The following is a 21,077-nucleotide window of genomic DNA, read 5'->3' as shown; positions in this document are numbered from 1 at the left end:
ATGCTCTCAGTGCTTTATTCTTCCTAAGATTATTTGCTAATACTTAGCATATTGCCATCATCTCTTTCAATTTCATGTGAACCCGACTACTTTTCACTGCACTTACTGCTACCATCTATGAAGGCTACTAAACTTTGTCAGAATTTTGATTATAGTTAGTAAGACATATTTTTTGTTTGGGGGTGGGTGGGTACGTATATATGGGCACACATCTCTGCACGGACACCGGAAGACAATATTGGTTGTTATTCCTCAGTTACTTTCCACCTTGTTTTTTTGAGACAGGGTATCTCATTGGTTTGGAGCTTGCCAAATACACTAAGCTGGTATTTTAGTGGGGGTCCTATTTCTATGGTAAACATCATGACCAAAAGCATCTCTGGGAAGACAGAATTTATTTCAACTTACAATTCTCAGGTCAAACACTATCATGGAGGAGAGTCAGGGCAAGAACTCTAGGCAGGAACTTGGAAGCGGAACTGAAGCAGAGACCAAGGAGCAGTTCTTACTGGCTTGCTCAGCCTGCTTTCTTATAGAACCCAGGACCAACTGCTGAGGGTTGGCAGTACCCACAGTAGGCTGGACCCTCTCACATCAACCATGAATCAAGAAAATGCTCTAAAAACTTGCCTACTAGACAACCTGAGGAAGGCATTTGTGTTTTGTTTGTTTTCAAGTGAGAATCTTCCTTCCCAGATGACTTCAGCTATGTCAAGTCGCCATAAAAGCCAACCAATACAATTAATTGGCCAGTGGACTCCAGAGACCTGCCTATCTGTGCTTTCCCATGAGACTAGCTTTTTAAAATGTGAGTTCTGGGGCCTGAACTCAGATGTTTACATGGCAAGCACTTTAACCAATAAGCTATCACCCTAGCCAAAGAGAAAGGAACTTATATGCATGTCAGTTTAGTGGTCAAAGGTTTTATTTGTATTTTACTCTAGTGAACTACTATGAACTTCCAAATTTAAATGCTATTAAATAATTGAAACACAAACTGTCACTCACTTAATTAGATGAGCTGCTTCAAGAAACATTCTCCTCTCCAAGAACGAGGCAGCTCTTTCCTGCTGCCTTGTGAAGAAAATATAATTTTAAGGGATTTACCATTTCCAGTTTCTCTGTCTTCAGGCGAACAGAAGGATTTAGGGAAATCTTCTTTCCTTGTGGTCCAGAATCATCATCAGTCCAGGCAGGAGCAATATCTAGGAGACAACAGGGTGCACATTAATTGGAGATCTAATTGGAATAGAACTTTTCATTTGACAAGCTGTGTTCTGGGCTCCTGCTGTTCAAAATAATTCTGGTTAAACAGTTGGCAGGTCTTACTTTTGTTTTTATGAATTTTTCCCCCTGTAAGTCTAAGATGCATCATATAAATCAGCTTTACTTGAGCGCTAAGAAATATAATATACAGCATAGTAAATTATGCATTATGGACTTTATGGAAATGTTAGCCTAAAAGATGGGCACCTAATCATTATGGTGCTCACCACAAAGCCCTAGTAACTGTAGTGTAAAAGCCTCCATGTTCAAGCAGGTGAAATAATATTAGAGTCAGAAAGACCATGCTATTTCCTTGGCTAGAAAAGACAGCACCACTACAAGAACTGTGGAAGTAGTCTAGAAAAACTCAGTGCAACTTCTAACATTTATGCGCAGAAGGATGATGTGGGCATGCAACTTTCTGAGCTAAAATCCCTTCCCCTTCCATTTTACACAAGGACTATGTTTCTAGCAGGAAAAGTGGACCTTTAAGAGTTAGGAAATACTCTCCTCATCCATTTTCCTGTATGTTTTCAATGTAGCTTAATTATGCAGATATGCTTCTTTCTGTTTGCAGGAATGGGAAATTAGGTGCCACCAGAGGCCAGCCCTTAAGAAACGATTTAATATGCCACCGTTTGAAAGACAAATTTCAACAATTTATGTCAATCCTTCCTATCTAAGTTGTCACTGTTCTAAATACACTCTTAAATGGTATTTTACTAGTTCTACATAGAAACAAGAGGAAGAGAAAAACTTTTTGAAATGTCACATCTTTATGCAGTGTTTAATTTTTTTAATTTCTCAGAGCATCTGTCTCTAAGTACAGAATGATTTGCATTCTCTTTCTTAAGAACATAAGAAGCACATATGAAAATAAAGAGTCTTCCTCTAAACCTTTAACACATCCTCAACATTCTATGCAAAATCTTTAATATAGCTTATAGGTGTTAAGAGTATATATATAAAAAAATTGTCACTGACTTTTAGCTCCAAATGGAATTAAACCTCTAGAAGGGTTGATTTTAGTGTGACAAAATTTTACAGTTCTGGTAACAGCAAGAAAGACTCTTGTTATTATGACATCTAATTGTTGGCCATGAGGTTAAAAAATATTAAATCCCTATTTTTAAGAGAAACTCGGTAGCAAGCTTACAGTGTGGCAGAAAAGATTGGCATGGGCTGAAATGGAATGGAAGAGCACAGAGAGGTAAGGAAACTCTATTTCTCAACTTTAAGGCTGCATCTTGAGACCTGTTTTTCAGTTGGTGCCTGACCTACAATTACAGGTCACTAACATCAGGTAAACTAAAGCTAACCCGTCGGTTTCAGACCAAGACTAGCTGGCCTTGAATGAGAGTCAGTTCAAGTTTAAGTGTGTGAAAGTGTCACTGAGTAGATGAAAGGAATGGGCAGAGGAGAGAGAAGGGGACACACACGACAGCCCCATATACCAAGGGACACAAGTTTACTGTTTTCCTACAGCTAAGCATAAAAATCTGATATGGCAAAAGGTGGAAATAACAAGTTAGCTCTGTTCTTCCTCTAGGCAGATAGTGAATGAATTAGACTTGAGTTCATTAATCTTCATCATAACCACAATGACATAGGTGTTATTCTCACTCCCAAACCAGGGCCTGACAAGGTAAAGAAATTGGCCCAGGCTGCACGTCCAGACCATGACAACACTACAATTTTCATCTCTAGTGACCCCACAAACCAGTATTGCTCTGAGTCCATGTTTTTTCATCATCAAATTTTCATCAAAGTAGAAAGACTCAAAGTGGTATTTGACAAGGACTATAAAGGCGAAAATCAATCAGGTCATGGAGGTAACTACAAAAACTGAAAAAGAGATGTTGTTTGAAGAGGAAAGAAGAGACGATATAAAACTATCTCAACCCTTGGTTTAATAGCAAGCAAGCACTGTGCCTTGGCAAAAGCTTGGTTTCTTCAGCCTACCTTCCTCTACATACAGACTTCCAGGTTAATTCTTAAAGAGGCACGTGCACAACGCCAGCTAGTGTTGACAATTCAGAGTTGTTTAAACCATAAAGTCCCTCACATATCTCAATTGCCAATAACTCTTCCCCCCCCTTTCTCTCTGTTTTTTCCTTCCCTCCCTCCCTCCCTCTCTTTCTGACTCTGCCTCAAGCCTCAACCTCCCATTTGTTCCTCTCTGTGGATCCTCTATTTCTGTTCTTTTTAGGATGAGAAGAAAGGAAATGCTTTGTAAGAGTATGATGAACACTGTAAAATTAATTTTTTATGTTACACAAAGCCTTAGAAGATACATTTTCCCCATCATTCGAGCTTTGAAAGACTGAGTGCAAAGGAATTAAGTCTTGTCACACTGCTAACCTAATAACAGTTTCTTTTTCCCCTAGAAATAGCTTCAGTTTATTTGCAGTTCACTCGTAAACTTGCATATCATTGAACTTACTGCCATAATAAACAATTCTGAATTCTCAGACTAATAGATATAATGGACAGATAATCTTAAATTATATTCATGTATAATACTGATCTTAAATATTCTAACTAATTTTATACTTGTAAATATCTCTGAGATGGAAAGAGAGAAGAGCCATCTTCTGTTTATTTTTGTTGAGGTTAATTATCAAAACTTGCTTACATTTTTAAAATAAGTACTGCAATGGTTGGAATGTGGAATATCCCTGTGGGCTCATAGGTTGAGTACTTGGTCCTTAGCTGTTGTTATTACTTAGGGATGTTACTGAGTTAGGGACGTTTATGTATGGGGACCTAGCTTGTAGAGGGGAGTCTGGCAGGCTGTGCACATCTTTGATGGTTTATACTCACTTCTGACTTCAGCCTTCTCTGCAGCCTGACAGGGTAAACGTGTGGGAAGCTTTGCCACATGCTCCCACAGCCACATGGCCTTAGCCACGCCTTTCCCACCATAATGCACTGACTGTTCCCTCTGAAACTGTGAGCCCAAATAATCTTGATTTCTTTGTCAGGTATTTGGTCCACTAATGAGAAAGTGAACAGATGTGAATACCCACTGACTAAAGGAGTCTAGAAGGTGATACTTAAGGATCTAATATGGGAAATCTATGTTGATGTACTTACACCAGAGAAACCATAACATGTACAAGCTACCTGGAGACAATTTTGAGGATTTCCCCTCCCTGTTCTGTGTCAAACACCATCTAGTAAATCTCGCCTACATTTATGTAGAAATAAAAATGAGGATCTGAGTTAATGCTATTCGTATTCTAGAAAAATATTCTGTGTTAATATTTTAATTTTATAAATATTTCTGAATAGCTACTTTCCTATTCCAAAATCAAGCATATTTTCTTATAGTCATTGGTACAAATATCACTTTACTTACCATTGCAAGATCTGTGCTCTCATTAGACCTGATTCTTAGGGTCTCTTGCACTCACTTATCTGAGCTCTGTGCTCTTGCTCTTGGCATCTCTTTAAACAAGGATGGCCTTCTACCTGCTTCCTTCACAACTTAGATGATGTTTGAATTTTGAGGAGGTGAAGTTTCTTGTTTTTTACATATTACAATGGGTCTTTTGCTGTATCCCAGTTTTGGAGGTTGAAGGAAGGACATAAAATTGGCTCACCTGTAAGAAGTCCTCACTTCTGCTCTAAAACCATGCTCTGGCTCTAGAAAGTCATCTGAACTACATGCTAGCTTACATTTCTGCAATATGATTAATGATTAAAAATACCACTGAGCAACTGTCTCAGGGTCATGGGAGCTAAGGATTCGGACCTCCCATGCTGCTCCTGTGTTTTCCTGTACAACATGCATATCATTGTTTATTTCCATCGATTATACCCTGGAGCTTCTCGTTCACTCTCTACTTAGTCTACTCTGTACATGTCTTTACTTTATTTGTGTACAGTATAAAATCCATATGCATGTGCAAATCTCTGAAGAAATACATACATTCTTGAATGATTTCTGATCTGAGCAATGAGGATGTTAACCTAATCATTTATTTTACAGAAATATTAAGTAACTCACAGAACGATCCTAGATCTCTCTGGAATTCCTGCTGTGCTGTGTTCATTACTAACTAGGTAGCATTTAGCAAATGTACACTAAATAAATGGCTAAAGGGACTAATTAGTTTGGTTACTTTAAAATCTGGAAATTTACTACACATATTTTGCATAATTAATGCTTTAGAATATAATCAAGGCACAAAGGACCCTGACTTTGAACATGGAGCAACTCTGATTGACCCCGAATCCTGGATCATCCGTTTCATTCATCTATCTTCTTTCCATGTGAATTCTCAATTTAAAATACAAACAGTCTATCAAGAGACTGGATGTTAATTACGTGAAAGGAATACTAATTAATAGTATTTCCAAGAATCACTAAACCTCAGTAATTAAAAGGTATATAATTTTGGCTAAAGATTACTAACCCATCAGAAAATACTTCCCCCAATCAGAGGAAATATATGATGGAGTATAAATTCCCATGAGGTCTATCTGATGGGGGCTGTTTCCTTCTTTCCTTTTGTCTTTCCTTCCTTCCTTCCTTCCTTCCTTCCTTCCTTCCTTCCTTCCTTCTTTCCTTCCTTTCTTTCCTTGTGCTGGGGACTGAATACGGACATTTATGCCTGGTAAGCATATACTCTTCTACTAAAGTATACTATTTGTCTATGTCCTAGCAGCTACTTAACCTAGACTAGTTCTCACTATTTTGTAATTCTTACCAAAAATAATGACATTAAAAATTAATATATGTGGGCTTCACTTTGAATTATAATTCAGCACTATGTAGTTAGCCTTTTAGTTATATTAAATATAGTTTCTAAATTGTCTTCTCTAACTTTTAGAGATAATTTTAGTGGAGGAATTATTTTTTCTTGATATTTGAGACAATAAGAACTTTATGGTTTGATTAAAAAATCATTTTCTATTTTATTTAAAAACAAATCACCAAGCCATTTTAGGGTACTTCAAATCAAAACAATATGAAAGTCAGTATGGCTGTACTTTCCAATTTACATTCATAAAATATCTTCCAAGACAAAAAGCAAGCAAACAAACACTTTTCTTCCATTCTATGCCCTCTGTACTTACTGTGTTTTCAAAGGTGCAGTGGAGTGTCTCATGAGCACTCGAGTAAAGGGGCAACAAATTGCATGTTGGCTGTAGAAGCCTTTCGTTACTTGATTATAATTTAACCATTACAGCTTCACATACATTTATTATAACACACTGCTTAAAACAAATTGCATGTTGGCTGTAGAAGCCTTTCGTTACTTGATTATAATTTAACCATTACAGCTTCACATACATTTATTATAACACACTGCTTAAAATTTCAACTCCATGTTCAAATAAATTCCCAGAAAAAGTCAAAATTTAACAGAAAGCAGCAAACAATATATTCATTTTGCTCGTTTATACACTGAAGGAAAAAAAAGCCATAACATCCTTCTTTAAAGTCTATTGAAAGTCATATTATGAATTCATTATTAAGAAAGACTAATTGAAGAAAAAAATATTAGGAACTAAATATGAATATACCTGAATTAGATGTATCTGTTGGGCTGTTTTCCAAAGAAGTAATTGGAGTATGTTCTGTTTTACTGTATCTAGGTTTTGTCTGTGAAAGAAAATGAGGGAGATGATGTGTCATTTTCCAAAGTAGGTCAAAGACCAAACTAGATATGCTCATGTTAACATAAATAGAATGTTTAAAGAGATCAAAGCAATATTTCAAAAAGTATGAAGCTCCAATATTTGGTATATTCATCTTCAAAGAAAGCATTTCAGAGTTGAAAGTAATAACGGTTTCGGCTCTAACAGAACAGAAGGCCATGTCCCTTGCCTTTTAGAAGATATCATCTAAGAGCTGACAGGAAACAGTCTCTCTGGTCACCATACACCTTGAATGGACCTTGCCCTTAAGGAACTTATCCTGTTGACTAACAGTCTACCTGTTTCTTGTTTTATTTCACTCCTACCACAAATTTAAAGAATCTAGAGTCCACTCTAGAATTGTGATTTAATAGCATAACATAGCAGATTGAAAGAAATTACATTAACTTGGATGTATAAATTCCCTACTTTTTAGAAATTAAATAAGTAAGGTGAACTATTTCACACACATGCGAGGGTGAAGGGAACACTCTATAGATTGGATGGTCAGGATTTGCCTTAGGACATAAGGAAGAAATAAAGAACTACACACACACACACACACACACACACACACACACACACACACAGAGTTCATATCTTCCATGAGGTAGGAATAATGTCTAGTTGTATATTGATGTTTTCTAATTAAGTTTTTAAAGAAAAGATACATTGGCTTGAAAATTTGCATTGTACATCATAAAAATATAAAAAGGAAAAAAGTCGTTCAAGGAAATACTAACTAATAAGTATTATTAGTGAAACTACAATTCTATATTGACTTAACCAACATTAGAGCAAAACATAAGGGATTTATGAACTGAATATTTAACTGGAGTTTAATATTACCTGAGCTGCTTTAAAAGAAGGTAAAACAGAGTCCTGAGTCTTGGGCGTGGATGAAGTCTTCGGAACTAGTGTTTCAGGGGGAGGGGGAAAAGGGTTAAATGCTGAGGTTTGAGGCTCACAGTCTTCTGAAGCTTGTAATGGGGATGGACAGCAAATATTTCCTGGATGGCCACTGTAAGACTTTTGTCTGATAAATGCTATCTCCCAAGGACATTCTGACCTATGATGAAAATAAATGATTTTGTGAATATGCAACAAATGCAATCAAGTAAATTCAAAGACAGTGTTTCTAGCAGAGTAAAAACCTTTAGCTATATATGTTAAATGACTCATCCTATCATATGGATGGAATTATTACCTCAACTTGGCTCTGGTGATTATGTTTTTTGCTTCTTCAAATGATACACCAATCATAGATTCCTTGTTTACTGAGACAAGTTGATCTCCTGGCTTCAAACGCCCATCCTAAAAAGAAAAGTCAAAGAGAAAATTATAAAAAAGAATAAGGTAGTTTTAATAAAATTAACATAATAAAAGTAATTAGGTTTTTTTTTTTTGGGCAAGCCAAGCACTCACTTCACATTGAATATTTCAGGATAGCAGATGCATCCACCCTAGTGAATGAATATTCTTCTATCTTTCCTTGGGTTAATGGAATATGAAGATACATGCACACGCAGAATGTACCTACACACACATACATGTAATGCACATACACATACATATATACATATATATACATGCACACAATACAAACATGCAAATATATTCACATACACATACATGTAATGCACACACATACATTCACACACAAACATGTATATAGATTCACACACATATATGCACACAATACTAACATTAATGTACATTCACACACACATACATGTACACAATACAAACACACATGCATATTCACACATACATACAATGTGTACACACAAGCACAAATATGCACACTGATTTTTTTAATGAGGTTAAGGAACCTAGTTATATTGGTCCTATCCAAATCTCAGTTAATAATCAACTATCTTCCTTACTAGACTTGCTGGCCCTTCTTTGGCCAGATCTACTAGGCTGTGCATACAGCTTCATAGTCATGCCATGCTGATTTAACTGGCTGTCTTTGTTAAGCTCTGGCCCTGTACATAACCATCCCAAGTGCATAAGACCCAGCATTATCAATTACAAGATTGCTGGGCCAGGATCTCAGTCACTTTTGTTTGTCTGCCCCCCCCTTAATTTAACTGAGAAGGAAAGTTCTGTTCTTTTACAGACTCTAAGGTAGCTCTCTTTTCTCATTAGTATAAACACAGAAAATATTTTCTCCAGCACTACGGAAAAAACAAAGGATCAAATTCTGAGTATCCTCCAAAGCCTTGTGTGCTGGAAGCTTGGTTCCCACTTGGCATTACTGGAAACAGTGGAGACTTCAGGAGGTGGGGCGAGTAGGAGGCACTGGAAGAACTGAGGACAATCCCAAAAGGAGGACTACGGGACCCTGGCTCCTTCTCTTTGGTTTCTTGGACACTAGACGAGCATTTTCATGCTGTCACATCCTGCCGAATATGTTGCCTTATGCCAAAAGCAACGGGCCAATCAATCAAGGACTAAAACATATAAGAGTGTGAATCCAAACGGACCATCAGTTGACCAACTGAGGGGTCTAGTGTAGTCACAGAAGGCTGACTAACACACAAGGTTTAAAAGTTTAGTTTTGACTTTGATAGTTTTGAGACAATCTCTACAAATTCAAGATACTTGACGTAAAATCTAACAGGAGCCAGTGGAGTGCTCGGCCACAAATGGGACACCTGTACTCCCCTCCTGTACATCTCAGGGACAATGCTGAAGTTGAGGCAGAAATATTCTAAGAGGTCAGAGAGAAACTGGAGTGAAGCAGGGTCTACCGAACATGAGACCACTGCCATTATGAACTCACAGCTGTTGTGGCTCTCTGCACAAGCCTTATACTAAAATGATCAAGCGGGTCAACATGCCAGCATGAGCCCACCTGAGAGGGAACGGGATGGAAGCTGGCATTCAGACAGATGGGAATTTGAATGTGAGCTCTGCAATTAGTAGCAGAGGACAATGAGGAAAAGGGATGCGAGAGCACATCCTCTCACCAGGAACCAGGAACCAAACTCCAGCCAGCTGGCGCTAAGGCCTGTATTAATGCCTGTTACAGAGAATCACTGCCAGGATACAGACCAAAGGCTACAAAAGTCCAGATGGGCAAAAGGCCTTGGACTGACCTGCAGTCTCCCTCACTCTCCGCTCAAGCCACACAGTTCCCATGACCTGTGTGTGTCACAGGAATATTTTGCAGTGTTTTAAGAGGAGGAGAGAAGGCCTCTGGCCACAGGTTTCTAGTGTGTATACTAATTTTTACTTTTGAACATGTATTTGCAGCAGTGAGTGTTTTTCTTTGCCTCTTAGAATAAGATATTAGCTGATCATACAAATTTCTGAATCTGTTTAAAAGTCAGAGCATGCGAGTGAAAACAAAGCCAGGTTTGTGAGTCTGACATCCTAAGCGGGTGAATTCTGCCCCAGATGGATTAATATACAATATATGTGCAGACATGACTCGAGGAATTGCCGAGGCCTCTTCCAGTCACAGGTTACAGAGCAGCTGCAACATATGTTTGGCTAAACACCAGGCAAGTCTAAATGTTGAACTTCAGTTTGAACACTCTTTCATTTGACAGTAATGTACCTGTCAAAATAATAAAGTGATCCTGGGCATATAAGTTGTGTTGTAAACTACCATCACTGTTCATTTCAATTAGGATTATATCATAAAGTTTTCAAATAACATCTTATGGCATTATCAGAAACCATCTATTGAGGCCAGTTCTGATGGAACTAATTACTCAGTAAGGAAATGTTGCTTCTGTGAGTCTTTGAATTCCTTTCCCAAGCTACAAACTAGATGTAGCCTTCTTTTAACTCTAGTTACTACCGTACACATAAGAAAGTTGCGTAATGTCTGAGACTCCATTTTCCTAGCAAAAAAGTTGGTGTAAGTATCAATAATATGAACTTAGTGTAAAAATCAAAGAATGCATGCAAAACTTGATGCAGGTGGTAAGTAAGGTAAGCTGAGTCAGTCTCACATTTACTGTTACATCTTCTGGAGAAGCTCAGTTATACTGCTCTTGAGATAGAGCCCACAGCTAGGAAAATGTGAAAATCCTCAACTTTCCAAGCCTGCTGGAAAATTAACTACAACTATCTTTCTCTAGCTTCACCACACACCTTCTATCTTAGCATAAAAATTCCTCATCCTGTTTTCAGAGAATGTTCCTCACACCAGCTGTCATCTTTACACTTCAGTGACTTTACGCATGGCCACTTTTCTCAAGAATGCTACCTACCATCCACTCCCATTTCTCTAAAGGACAAACCCTCTCACGTCACAGGCGGGCCCAAACACTGTCTTGCCTGAACAAAACCCACATTCACTTACCTGTGTCTTAGCACTTACTTCATACTGTCCTTACTTACATTTACTTTCACACTTTTGCAAATTAGATCACATTAATATTGAGATAGCTACCTCTCAGACGAGTCACACTATTCCTTTGGTTGGCCCCATCATGCTACCGTGTTTGGTTCCCTAGCACAGTGCAAAGGAATCTAGTAAGTCAACAATACGTTAAGGAGGCCCAGGAACTACCTTGAGGAAGTTAAGGCGGTTATGAGACAATGGGAACAATAACGGTAAAGGGGAGAGTTGTGCTGCAAAGTGAACCGTGTGATCCTTTGCTGCTTCCTCAGTGTTCACAATGGGACTGGTTTCCATCTTCCCGAAGCCTTACTGTCCTGTGCATCCAAATGCTTCGATTATAGTTCAGCAATGTGCTTAGCATAGCTTCCTCCGGAACTGAAATACTGCCTTCCATGCTTTGTGAGCCATGACTAGCTGTGGACACCTATGTCAATGGGACCTTTGTCTTTACTTACAAGCTTGACAAAAATTCTTCAGTTTATCCAGTCTCACAATCACTGCAAGAGATCCTATTTCTTTATATAGTGAGGAAGAATACTGCCAAGTACACCATGGCATGGTTTGTGAGGGGCATTCCAATTTCAGAGCTAGGAGAGGAATGCACCTTTATAGGCAAACAGGTATAGTGCATAGCCACATACATGTATATTATACAGAGCTTATATATATATTTTAAACACTTAGGATCAGCTAAATGAAATATGAAATGTTACTTCATATTTGCAGAAGCTTTCCTCTTTATGTTATTATAAATGAAAGAAAACATTGGAAAACTTCAAAAAATTACCCATCATCTGACACAATGAGCTAAGAAGGAGATATATCTTGGTCAGGAGTGAAGTTGACAGCAGTGGAATGGTAAACAGACAGGTGACAGAATGATTATGGCAACATCCATTCATTAATTTCTAAGTGATTACCACTAAGGAAATAACTGTAAAGGAATCAGATGGAATCCTTGCCTTTAGGAGGAATAGTGACTAGTGGTTCAGCCTAGTTAAAATAATCAGAGACACTGGTGTTCCATTACAAACTGAGCTAGGTGACATGACAGGAAACATGGGAACAAGACCTAGCCACGGACACAGGAACAATAAAACCTGTCCTTATCTGCCGTTGCACTGGAGGACAGGAAATAAGTCCTCTGCCAAGTGTTCTTTAAACTGACACCTGGAATAGTAGAACGGGAAGGAGGTGCTGTTCCCAGCTTAACGGAACAATATACTTACACGGAGATAAGGAAGGTTAGCCTCTCAGAAACAGGGAATGCAGAAGGCAGAAGGGGATCCACCAGAGGCCTGTAGGTTACTAATAGTAGTTAAGGTAGCTCGGTGGGAGAGGAAACAGGCATGGTGCACTAAGAACAGGCAAAGCTGATGTGTGCCAGTGAAAAGCAATGACAGGCTAAAGCCTGAGAGCTCAGAGAGATGACTCAAACACTGTGTGCTGTGCAAGCAGAAGCCTAGTATAGACCCCAACACCCACATAAAAAAATCAAGCAATTCCAGTGCTGGGAAGGAAGAGAGAGGCGGAAGCTCAGAGCCAACTTGCCAGCCAGTCTAGCTTAATTAACCAGCTCTGGCATCACTAAGAGACCCTGTCTCAAACATTAAGGTAGAGAGTGATAAAGACATTAGCATTGACTTCTGACCCCATTTTCATGTACACATACATATACCTTTACCAACATACACATACACTTGTACACACATACCACAAACATGCACACAGACACTCTCCCCACACACACAGAGAGACAAAGACAGAGAGAGAGAGACAGAGAGACAGACACACACACATACACACACAGAGAGAGACAGACAGAGAGAGACAGAGAGAATGACTAATGGGCTCAAGAGACAGTAAAAAGGTCAACAGTATGTACTAAAATAAATTGGAATATGGCTGTTATGATATGGGAAGAAGGAAATGATTGGGAAAGAGCTTTGAAAAGTGATTGTGAAGAGGCTATTATTTGGGAAGAAATGAGAAGACAGTATGAGGTAAATATCATAGATTGTGCCATTGTGCCTCAGAAATACTAATTATGAGATACCTCTAGGAGAGCTAAGTGGAGATTTTCATCAGGAAATTAGAAAGTTGAGTATGAAGATGGAAGGAGTGCTGAGGTCAACAGGTTTAGGAATAGTCTCTGAGGACTCTAGACTGCCCGGGACTAGCTAAGTGGGCTGAAGGGGCTTTCAGATCCTCTTATCTCCTTATTCAGAAACCGGTGTGTTTGTTCTCAGGGTGCAGGCTGCCTATAGTTCTTAGAGCTATCCAAATTCTACATCAGAAGATCTGATGCCCTCTTTTGGTATCTATAGGTACTGCACACATATGACAAACTGAAAAGCAGAAAACAGGTACATGTACGTATGCCTTGCCCCCAATCAGTTTTTTAAAAATTGTAGCCAACTTGAAGCACACATGAAACTGAAATTCAGAGAATAATTAACAATGATCAATCTGGCCTTCTAGTAAGGAGAAGTTTGCAGCCTATATTTCTATGAATATGTACTTGTACACCATGTGCAAATTCTGTACAGATTAAAGCTGTATTCTATGTTAGTTCTGGTGGGTCAAATCTGTAATAGCAACTACTCAGGAAGCTTAGAGAAGGGTTCTACTTGGATTCTAGAGTGAGTTCAAGGCCAGCCTGGGCAACTTAGTGAGAACATGTCTCAAAAATAAAAGACTGCCAAGAGTGATAGGATGCTTTCTTAAAACAGAATCAGGGTCACTAGAAGCACAGTATCAAAAAAATTATTTTTACAGTGAAAGTGCATCTCTTTTATATTTGCCTATGGCTTTCTGGCTTAAGGAAATATTTAAAAAAAATAAATATAAGGACCAGAGAATTACTTATTCTTCTACACTTTTTTTTCTAATTGGTTTTCTTCTTTTGCACATATCCTGAACATTAATAACTTCATGCTGCACTCTAGTGGTAAATGAAGAAAACGGTCCATTAGAAAGTTTTGTCTTTCAGCACACTTCAACCAATAAGAACAGACATATATCATGAACATAATATCTTAATCTGCTGTGGCTTAACAGTTAAAAAGTCATTTAAAATTACTGTCTTCAATTTACTACTCTAATTTAAAATATTTATGGATTAGGGAATAATTATTACTTGTTTTAAAAGCAAATTTGTATTATTTATCAGGCACCTTTAATATGATGGCCTTTAAAATGAACATTTGAGGGGCTGAGTTCAGGGGATTGGTATGAGTTGGAGGGCTGTGCAGTGAGGTCCAGGTCAGCCAGGTCTAAAAGAAAGTCTCTGTCTCTAACAGGTAAGCAAGCAAACAACTTAAACTACACTAAGTGCCTCCCGTCTCCTATTCTCCCCACTCACATCTCTAAGCTTCAAAACTGAAGTGAGAGTGAATCTCTTTATTCTTACCAAAAAATTATCGGGGGGAGGGGGCTTGAGTTTGTTTAACTTTAACATTAAACTGTGTTATTTGGCTAAGGATTTAATTTGGATAGCTAAAATGTTTATCATTATAATACCTTAAACTGGTAATAACTTACAACTTAGAAATATATTGGAAAGACACTCAGTGTTTCTATTATTGTGATCAAACACCATGCCCAAAAGCAACCCGGGAAGGAAAGGAAAGAATTTATTTCACTTACACTCCCAGATAACAGCCCGTCACTGAGGAAAGTCAGGGTAGGAACTCAAGCAGAGAAGGAACCTGGAGGCAGAAACTGATGCAGAAGCCATGGAGGAGTACTTTTAACCTGGCTGGCTCCTTATGGCTTGCTCAGCCTGCGTTCCTATGGCACCCAGAACCACTAGGCCAAGGGTGTCCCCACCCGTGACGGGCTGGACCTTCATGTATCAATCACTAATCAAGAAAATACCCTAGCTTTCCTACACCCTGAGCTATGGGGGGCAATTTCTCAACGGACTTTTTCTCCTCTCAGATTACTCTAGTTGTTTGTGTCAGGTTGACTTAAAACGAGCCAGCACAGATGCCTTGTGAAATAAACAAACCTGAAACAGATCAATCTTTACATGGTTTTGGCGAAAGTGATGTTTTTCCTTCCTGAGGAAGTAAATACGATTGAAAAGACCAACTGTTTGCTCTGTGAGTGTCTGCAGTGGGAGAAGGGCAAACTGTAAGTATTTAACAAAAGCCCAAAAGAATAAACTTGGAAGATCCTTTATAAGATATATACATTGACATAAATAAAACCTCAAAGAGGTGACAATGGCAGCAGCATAGCAGGTTTGTTAATTAAGTTGCTGCAGTTTTGCTTAAAATTTGGCCCTGAGTTTCTTAGCCACCAGAAAAAGAAATGGGTGTTCTATCACATACTTTGTATACCAAGGATGAGATTAAGGAAACAGGTTAGACACTGTCTGCTCTTAATTCTAATCTAGTTTCTCCCTCCAATGCTAACTCTAGTCGCTTGTGGACAAAAATAAAAGATCAACTAGTTAGTCAATGAGAATTAGTGCAACAGCATGTCACTAAGCAATGTATAACTTTTAGTTAGAGTCTGACATATTATTTACATACTTGGAGAATTTATTTATATGCTAGGGAAAAGCCCTTGAATGATAATGGTCCCCCTTGTATATTTCATTGAGAACAATCAACTCATATAAAAACAATTTACTGAAGGAAAAAAACAAATCTTAGCACTGGTGGTTTTTTGTCATTATTGTTTATTTTATGTTTACCTTGTAACAGTCGCCTCCAGGAATGACTTCCTGAATATATACCAACGGTCCTTCATTTCTGTTAATTCCGCCTAGGATCTTTAAACCTAGGCCTGTTTCCTTAGTAACTGTAATCACTCGGAAGGCAGGATCCCTAGGATAAAATACATTAGCACTCACAGGTTAGGCAAGACATTTGTAAACAGAGGTTTCTGTCAGCTATCTGGTAGATCAAATTTTCAGATCTATATAACCCAAAATAGTTTATGTCTACTAGCAAGAACATTTAAGAGGATCATAGAAAAGAAGTCAAATGAATTTTTATCAGTATTTTAAATCATTATTACATAAACCATAAACAATTAGTGAGAGCAACATGCCAATTTTTTAGGAGTATAAGAAAAGCAGTTTTTAAATGTTACTTAAGTGAATTCATGGATTTATTTAAAAGGGCCTGAAATTTGCTTTTTTAGCTGTTCATAAGATTGGCCTAAAATCAATGTTTTACTATATTAGGTAAACAACTTCATGGTTATAGGTTCTTACAGCAAAACACATTTGCTTCCATGTGAATCTCAAAAATAAATTATCCTTTTAATTTAGGAAGAGAGCTTTATTGCTACAAAGCACTTGCTTCAGCTGTAATTTCTGCTACACATGAGAAATGCCACCAAAAGAGAAGTGTCAGAAGAATTCTCCCAAAGGTATGTCACCAACTTGTATTTCTGAATATGTTGGTCAAACAAAACTTAAGCAAAGTTAGAAACAAAGGTGGGCTTCAGACTTCCACATTACTAAGTGAGACCTGTGTTAAGAAGTATAAATATAAAAATGCTAATATAGTTAATATTTATAGAACCCTTTGTTTTAGTTGTTTTCACACACACATACACACCCTTTCATTTTAAACTATTTTGGAGAACGGAATGTATAAATACATACATATATGCATACATACATATCTTTATATATTTCTGTATATCTACATATGTATACATTTGCTTATGTGAAAAGGAGAACCAAAAAGAAGTAAGAATAATAATGATTACCTATAGGAAGACTGAGGGCACAGGACAGGACAAGGATTAGAGAAGACCTTCCTTCCTTGACCCTTGTAAGATATGTTATATGTTTACAAAATATTTACTAGTTTCTTTGGTTGATGTCCACATGCTACTCGGAAAGGGGTCTTTCCAAAAGTCATCATTATCTTTACTACTTGAATTTGGCCTTGTCTATTGGATTACTTTGATATCCACAGGATACAAGCAAAATCAAATGTGAGGAAGACAGAAATTTGTAAAACACTTAATGCAGCCTGCTAGGGAATATTCTGCCACTACTTGACAAGGCCCAAGTTAGCTTCCTGAAGGATGCGAGATCAGACAAAAGGAAATGAATTCAGTCACCCAGCCTTTGACCTGAGGTGTCAGACACTATTATACCATCAATTACCCACCAAAATTTCTCAGCCACCCCATAGAACTATAAGGAAATAAGGAGTGCTTGCTGCTTTAAAACATTTGGGGATGGTTAGTCAGCAAAAGCTAAACTTAGATACAATTTCAAAAGAACCAAACCAGATTTTAAAATAAAAAAAAATCCAAAGAACAAAAACCCCATAATCTGTACAAGGAATTTAAAAGAGAATACAGGGTTTACTCTGTGTATTGATTTACATTTTACTATGGTTTGTAGCTGTCCCCACAGGCCTGTGTTAAAAAGCTTCGGGTGCTATTGAGAAGTTACTGGTGGTACCCTCAAGAGGCAAGGTCGAATTCTAGGGCACTAGAATACTTGGAGAACTGCCCTGAAAGCAACACTGCAAACTGTCTCTTGGCCACTATGCAGTGAAGAGACCAGCCGGTACAGGATGGTGCTATGTCTCCACAGGCTCAGAGAAGAGAAGGGAACACACACCAAAACCTGAGCCAAGAGTCTTTCAAGTTTCAAAGTTGATTATCTCAGGTGTTACTATCACTGGGACGGAAGGCTCACTAGTACTCACCAAAGCCCCAGTAATAATTTGACATGTTACTTTACTCATTGCTCAGTATTGCTTCCCTAGGCCACAGAGCTACAAAACAAAACAAAACCTAACAGTGTACACATTACCAAACATTAAATTACATTTAAAATTACTTTTCAAGTAGGCTGGGTGATCCTGCAGCAGATGTATATATATTCATCCTTTGCCTTGGATTTCACAGCTGTGTAAATGAAGAACTTGAAGAGCCTAAATATTCTTCTTTTCTTCAGACTGGAATAACAGAAAATAAGTTTTCAAGTCATAGGCCATTCGAATGCAATTCCAATGCCACAAAAAGACATTATATATACTTGGCAATAGACAACATATGCCAGTGTATTTCTACTGATGTATTTCTCATGGGCTATGTATGACCTTGTGGCCATTGATGATAACATCTGGAGCATCAAGGCAGCTCTCGATACAGACAGATGGATATCCCTCCATCACTGTGAATACAGGAAACCCATGCTCTGTAGAACAGGTGAAGACTACAGTGATGTTTTTGGCAGTGATTACACCTTCTCTGGGCAATAAGCTCAAAAATGCACAAGACTGGAAAGCGTCTCCTGTGAGCACAAGGCTATGGAGCTCACAGTCAGAAAAACAATTATATAATATAGCTGAAGAAAACAGAAATTCCTATCTCACCAATTCCCCTGAGGGTCTCCTTGCAGATTCTATATGACCCCAGCTCATATTACTCCACTTCATGTGTTTCTTTAACACTTTCCTATGAAAAAGAAAAAAGGCATGGCTTTAACATCTTATATAACTCTGCAGTGAATAATACAGAGTCGCTTAATTAAAACACACTACATTCAAGCAGAGATTCACTACCTGCAAGTGAGAAATGCAAGCAGAGCTGAGGAACGTCCCTTTAACATGAGGAATGCAAACTACATGCAATCCTTTAACTCTCCCTCAAGTGTACTCCTGGGAGGGAGGGAAGATACATTCTACGCTCCAAGTGTCATTTCTAACCAAATTGCAGGTTTTGCTTCATTTTTTTAAAATTGTGACATGGCATAATTAATTGAAAACAGCCAATATTTAAAGTTGAAAACCCTATCTGGATCATCCTGTACAATCCTCCTAACTAAAGAACTGAGCGAAGAGGTTCAGAGGCATTGTGCTTTTCCACATTGATGCACAATGCTTACTTCCTCAGCTAGAACTTGGGCTTTGGAGTCTACAGAAGGAATCTTGGCATTCATTACCGCTGGCTCCAACAGATGTTTCCAGGCTTCACTAAGTCTCAGCTTCATTGACACAACAGGCCCCTTGATAGCAGTAATGTGTCCATCAGTGTGCACACACATAGTAGAAACTTACCAAACGTTTCCTTTATCTTATGTTTGCTGCAAATCAACTACAGAGTCAGAGAACTAGAACCAAGGGTTTATCCTACCTCTCTCCCAACCACTGTATACAAGAGAAATAAAAGCATCTCTATATGAACTCAAGGGACCCTGGACAAAGAACCAACAATCAATCTGTAGGAAGCTTAGCAAGGAGTTATACTCCCTGGGTCTTACCAACATAGCTGGACTTCCCAGCTCCTACAGCAGCAAGCGGGACAGTGGAGACACCCAGGTCATGAGTGGCCAGAGAAATGATGCCACCAAGCCACTGCACTGCTATCAGCAAAACACCGGTGGCAAGGAAGTCACTCAGTACTACCCTTCAGGGAAGGAGAGGTGATGGCTTGAAGGAAGAGCTTTGATCGACACTGACTCAGAGTCTGGAGCCACTGCAGCCAGGAGACTTCCATTCTAAGAGTGTCTGCACGGGCTTTTCAGATTGCTGTAATGATGTAGCACAGCAGTCTCAGGCCTCAAGAGAGGACATTCGGATAGAAAATAGGAGCAGCCACTGTTTATTGATACCATGTGCCACAGATTATATGAAATTCAGATGCATTTATTTTATTTTATGTCACAGAAAATGTAACAGACGTTAAGTTAAAGAATCAAGTTAAAAAAAAACAAAACAAATTTCCAAAACAAAACAAACAAACAAAAAAAAGAATCAAGTTCAAACTACAATATTGCCATGAGCTAGTGACATGTCCTCAGAAGTCATTTAGCCTTTTGGCATCACCTCATACTAATGTAGGAATAGGAACACCTAGCCCAAAGGGTGATATGGAAAAAGGGAAGAAAGGAAAGAAGGAAGAAGGAAGGAAGGGAAAAAGGAAGGAAGGAAAAAAGAAAATCCTAGCAGCTTCCTACTGGTTACTAAAGTGATGAAGATCTCTATCTAGTGGTGGTCTGTCCTCACAGGACATAGGTCCCCAAGCCCTCCCTGGAACACATCCAAATGTAAGCATCCATTAATGCTAGTCTCTATATTGGATTTCATGTAATGCCAAAATTGGCATTTAAAAAGCAATTCTATTTCAAGGTATTAAAATTTAAGTGCCCAAATTATTTCACTCACTTAAACATGCTGAGCAGTGCACTACCTAGTTACAGATGAACAAGGAGCAGAAACTAGCCTCAGAGACAGTCAAACAAACACCGGAAGGTGTAAGTGTGCTGACAGTGGTGCACACTAGGGGGCTGAGAAGTGTGCAGCCGTCACGAAACATCAATAGAGCCCGGCACCACTGTAGATGTCCTCCTCTGGGAGCCGCACAAGGCAAGCAATGTTAATCTGATTTTACACAAGTTATAGAGAAACTATATCATTTATCCATTATCACAAGTCAGATGCGAAGTGTAACTTATTTCTTCTAGCATTAAAACCCAAGTCTTTTCTATTCTAGCATGCTATGAAATAAACTTATGTAGACAAGTTCATTCTAAATCTGTCCAAACTTGATATATGGAGCCTCTAACTGGAGATCAATATCAGGTGTCTTTCCTTGTCTGCTCTCTCCTGTATTTGTTTGTTTGTTTGTTTTTGAGGCAGCATGTCTCGGTGAATCTGAAACTGACCAATTCAGCTAGGCTAGCTTGCAAATGAGTTTGGGGCTGTGACAAGCTTTTAACACGGATTCTGGGGATCCAATCTCAGGTCTTCTGGCTTGCATGGTAGGCATTTTACTGACTAAGCTATCACCCCAGCTAAGTCCAAGATTC

General features: G+C 38.4%; 1 protein-coding gene across 1 annotated transcript; it reads right to left on the bottom strand.

The window, feature by feature from the left end:
• Positions 1-1,026: 1,026 nt before the first annotated feature.
• Positions 1,027-19,797, bottom strand: LOC121138287 (syntaxin-binding protein 4-like). The gene is made up of 7 exons (XM_040741022.1): positions 18,643-19,797; positions 18,105-18,222; positions 15,984-16,116; positions 8,123-8,229; positions 7,765-7,984; positions 6,802-6,880; positions 1,027-1,205 (listed from the first exon to the last, which is right to left on the bottom strand). The coding sequence occupies exons 2-7, from the start codon at positions 18,149-18,151 to the stop codon at positions 1,027-1,029; spliced, it is 765 nt and encodes a 254-aa protein (XP_040596956.1). The 5' UTR covers positions 18,152-18,222; positions 18,643-19,797.
• Positions 19,798-21,077: the final 1,280 nt, after the last annotated feature.

The sequence above is a fragment of the Mesocricetus auratus genome, unplaced genomic scaffold (genome assembly GCF_017639785.1).
Source record: "Mesocricetus auratus isolate SY011 unplaced genomic scaffold, BCM_Maur_2.0 contig_10536_pilon_subseq_1756546:1784355_obj, whole genome shotgun sequence".
In the NCBI taxonomy this organism is placed as follows: Eukaryota; Metazoa; Chordata; class Mammalia; order Rodentia; family Cricetidae; genus Mesocricetus; species Mesocricetus auratus.
Note: the sequence above shows the minus strand (reverse complement) of the source record. Positions and strands in the feature narration are given on the sequence as shown.